Source organism: Octodon degus, unplaced genomic scaffold, assembly GCF_000260255.1.
Source record: "Octodon degus isolate 3935 unplaced genomic scaffold, OctDeg1.0 scaffold00073, whole genome shotgun sequence".
NCBI classification, from domain to species: Eukaryota; Metazoa; Chordata; class Mammalia; order Rodentia; family Octodontidae; genus Octodon; species Octodon degus.
The window spans coordinates 6144766-6148931 of record NW_004524649.1 but is presented as its reverse complement, the minus strand read 5'-3'; the positions used below and the strand labels follow the sequence as shown (position 1 = coordinate 6148931).

The 4166-nt window shown below is 40.1% G+C and overlaps 1 protein-coding gene across 3 annotated transcripts in view; it reads left to right on the top strand.

Moving 5' to 3' along the window:
- The window catches only part of Cfap61 (cilia and flagella associated protein 61), a 241515-nt gene that overhangs the window by 68701 nt on the left and 168648 nt on the right, over positions 1-4166 (top strand). For 2 of the 3 annotated variants that reach the window (XM_023720073.1, XM_023720074.1), the window contains exon 11: positions 3672-3811. In XM_023720073.1, coding sequence (XP_023575841.1) covers positions 3672-3811 — 140 coding nt within the window. Of the gene's footprint in view, positions 1-75; positions 116-3671; positions 3812-4166 lie in introns of all 3 variants that reach the window. The other variant, XM_023720075.1, reaches the window with a different exon arrangement.

Sequence of the window (4166 nt, the reverse complement as noted above, 5' to 3'; positions counted from 1 at the left end):
ATAGATCTCCTCGGATGTTCCCCCCTGCTCTGTTTGTGTGTAGGTCACTGACAGTGTGTCCTGTCTTATTTACAGGTCGTTGGATTTTATGAATTTTGTTTTCAGTCTCTTTCCTGTAAGTACATGCTGAAATTAGGTATTTCCATTGATTTTGTAGTTTAGATACATTACAGAAAAGTAAAATTCTAAGCTTGGCATGGTGGAATATGCCTGTCATCCCAGCCCTAGGGAGGCAGAAGTAAGAGGGTTGCTGGGAGTTTGAGGCCAGCCTGAGCTACAAAGTAAGCTTAAGTCCAGCCTGAACTGCATAGTGAAATTCTGTCTCAAAAAGACCAAAAAAAAGTAAAATTTTGTATTCATTACATCCGCATTTATAGTGCTATGAGTATTGAGGTTTAAACTGCTTATGTGTTCTGAGAGTAAGTTTAGGAACTTTTACACATAAAAATTATTGTAGTGTTCAATAATTCTTTTTTTTTCTTTTCAAAGTTTTATTGATAAACATATAGCAATGAGACAGTTTCAAATCAAATCGGAAGTAGAGTTTCAACAAATAATACACTGCATATATTCTTCTTAGTGGTTAATTGCTGTACAAGATGCAGACTTGTGATCCTATTTACAAACACCATTAAATGAAAAAAATCATTCTATTCATTAAGAGAATGCAACTATATATCCATCCCAACCACTCTGAATACACAGATACAAAATGCACATTCATAGTTATACCCCAAGTGTTCAATAATTCTTAAGTCATACTCTCTAAGCTTTCTTTCACTGCATAATTCCTTGTAGAGAGAGCTTTACTGGTATTTTATTAGCCTCACATCATGGATTGTAGTATAAGAAAATGTCAGATATGGCGCTAGCATGACTGACAGTATTGTGTGACTGACACTTTACACTGACCTCATTTTCCAAAATCGCCCCTGGCTTTCAGCCATGAAGAAGGAGTGAGCTAGGAGATGGCTTCTGCGCTTGTTCCTGGGCCTGACCTGATGCAGGTAGTGTGTGGAAGGGACTGGTCACACCTATGTGGAAACACATGGCCCATCTGGAGGTGACCTGATCTTTTCCTCCCGAGGGCTCAGTGTGGTCAGGGTGCAGCTCCTAACCTGCCTCTTCTCACATTGCTGGGAGAAAGAAAGTGGGGAGGGAGGACAACTGTGAGACAAACTAGGTTTCTCTGATGCCTTTTCCTGCAGTCGCCATTCTTCAGGTGATCAATTTGAAGCCAAATGTCTATTGTTTTTATTTCCTTGTACCCTTCTACTGAGGCAGAAATAAATACAATTTCATTATGTTGTCTAAAGAACATGTGATATTAGGCTTTATTTCCTCATTTTTTAAATATAATGAAGCCTGATAATAAGGCAATGTATTCGCTACAGTAATTTCTTTGAATTAATTTTGAGGCATTTCAGAAGCTCATAAAGCAATACAGATCACCCTGAACAGAGAATTTACAAAGCTGCTTTCTGCTAATTTGCCTCAAAGAAATTTCACTCAGTTTAATTCTCATTTTAAAGCCTGTAGCAAGGCAAATCTTTAACATTATAAAATAACAGCCAAAGCAGCAGAGGACCTGTTTACTTTTTAAATCCTATTTGATTTTGAACTATGGGGAAACAGGAACAAAATACTTTCATTACTTTATCCTTAATCTGTCATGTCCAACTTAAAGCAACTCATTATAGTTAACCTCCCCTCCTGGAGGAAGCCCACGGAGCCTTGGCCCCCAAGCCTTATTTTCAGCTTGAGTAGTTTGCAACCCGACTCTACAGCTTCCCAAACGAAGCAGTGTTATTTTGCTGGAAAGAAGGAAGATAAAGTCGAATAATGATCCACTCCCTTTGGGTTGCACACACATCCCCAGGGCTCTGGATTAGCACAAGTGATGCCTTCACAGCTTTCAAGGGGAAGTGAGGTCCCACAGGGACAAATTAGCTCTGGGAAGAGCAGGCTGCTTCTGCAGGGACCTGGCAGAGGGTCAAGTGGCTTCGGGGAACAGAAGCGGCCCAGAGCTACCCAACTGCAGATGCGTGATGCAGACCTGGCAGCCATTCCTGGAGATTCCTCAGCTGCATGAGCACCAGGTGAAAGGGCCAGCCGCCTCCACATGAATAACCTCTTCGTCTCTTTACATCTCCGAACTTCCCATTTCAACATGCATTCAACGTGACAAATTATTAATGAGCTGGTTTACATTCTTTTTCGCACACAAGGCTTTTGAAAGCAAATGTTTATTTTGTTATAGCACTTCTCATTATAAGTACTGCATTTTGATCAGAAATACTTGATCTAGATGTGAGTCTCATAAAATCTACAGTTGGAAGAGGAAATTCATGTACTCACATTGGGATGAGCAAATTCTAAAATGCCTTCAAATCAACTCTTCTAATCTGATCACACATAAAACTTTTCTAATAAATGGAGCTGAGCAACAGTTTTTATTGCTTTTTTTATATGTATATAGTGCAGAGTCTACAGGGTCTCACTACGCAGATTGGACTTGTAATGATCCTCCTAATTTGAGCCTCCCAAGTGCTGGGATTATAGGCGTACACCACCACACCCAGTCTCATTTGCCATCTCAGCATGTCCCTGAAGGTGGGACTGCCATGGCAGGCTGGTGATCAAGCCCCAGTCCCTGCATCTGCCTAAGCAGATGCTTTAATCTGCTGAGCTATCTGGCCAGCCCTAGCACCAGTTTTAAATTCAAAAGAAAAGTTAAAAATTCAATTGTTCCATCAGTAGCCACGTTCCAAATGCTCATCCATTGGATGTGACCATAAATACCAGATAGGACAGTGCAGGTCAGGAGGGCAGGAAGTGCAGTCTGGAAGAAACCTTTGAGAACATTTGCACCCACCTGTTCGTATAGCCTAAACTTGTGGTGCAGCTTCACAACCCAGACTGTGTGTAATCATAGCATTTTAGAACCAGAGGGCCTGACATGTTTTCCTGCCACCACAATGTAAAGGTAAGGATACCATGCTGCTTCCTTGGCCCTGTGAATTCCCAAGAACAAGTATTCTTAGCTTGAAAAGCCATCTCCATCAAAGAGCTATCCCAAATGGATACCACTGTTTCTAATGTTCACTTATTCCGTGTTCAGTCAAACTCAACAGATTTTTTCCTCCATCTTATAGTTGCATCTCCCTGAATTTTGTATAATGACTTTTGAAGATATAGGAAGCTAACTGAGAATCTTGTACATACATTTTTGAGCTGCTCAGGCAACTCAAGGGAGATTTTTGCAGGTGAGGTCCCCAGGTTAAAGAATGAACATGTGCAAGACATCTGCAATAAGCACAGGCAGCGTGGTACAGAACAGAGCACAAGAGTGCAAGAGCTATATAATGTCTTATTGTATCATTCTTATACAGGTTGTCATCTCATATTTACATTTTTACATAGTACTATAACCAGCACTTGCCTGTTTATCTGTGCTAAGTGATGGGTACCTAGCTGTAGCCCACTGTACACCTGTGCTAGAAAAGCAAGGTCACATCCTTAGGTGTCCTTAGACATCCTTGAACTTTGAAGCAGTCTGAATGGTTCCCCCAAATTTCATTTCTGTTTTCTTTTATGTCTTAGAGCAGGAATGTGTTTAATAATACATGCTTTTTGTGTTTCTCATGTGTCCTGGCTTTTGCTCACACAAGGACAAGCACTACTGCATCATTTCTGTGCCCCAACTCACCCCTGAGTTTGTCCTCATCCAGAACTTTGTGAAGGTCATCCCCTTTGAGGATTGCACACTCCAGAATGACCTCTACGTCTTTCACCGGGCTGGGCTGTTCAAGTAAGTGGCTACATGTTGGGCCAGATTATAACCTGCGAAATTAAATGAGAAAGGAACATTGGCCTCCCTGCCATTTTAATTTAACAGGTTTTTTTTTTTAATTTTTAAAAATTTTTTTCCATAATTTTATTGAGAAACAAATAGCAATGAGACAGTTTCAAATCAAATTGTTAGGACAGTTTCAATAATTAACACATTGCATACATTCTTCCTAGTGGTTAATTGCTGTACGAGATTCGAACATGATAACCTATTTATAAACACCATTAGAACAAATCCCTGTATTCATTAAGAGAATGTAACTATATATCTATCCTAACCACTTTGAATACACAGATACAAAATGGACATTCAT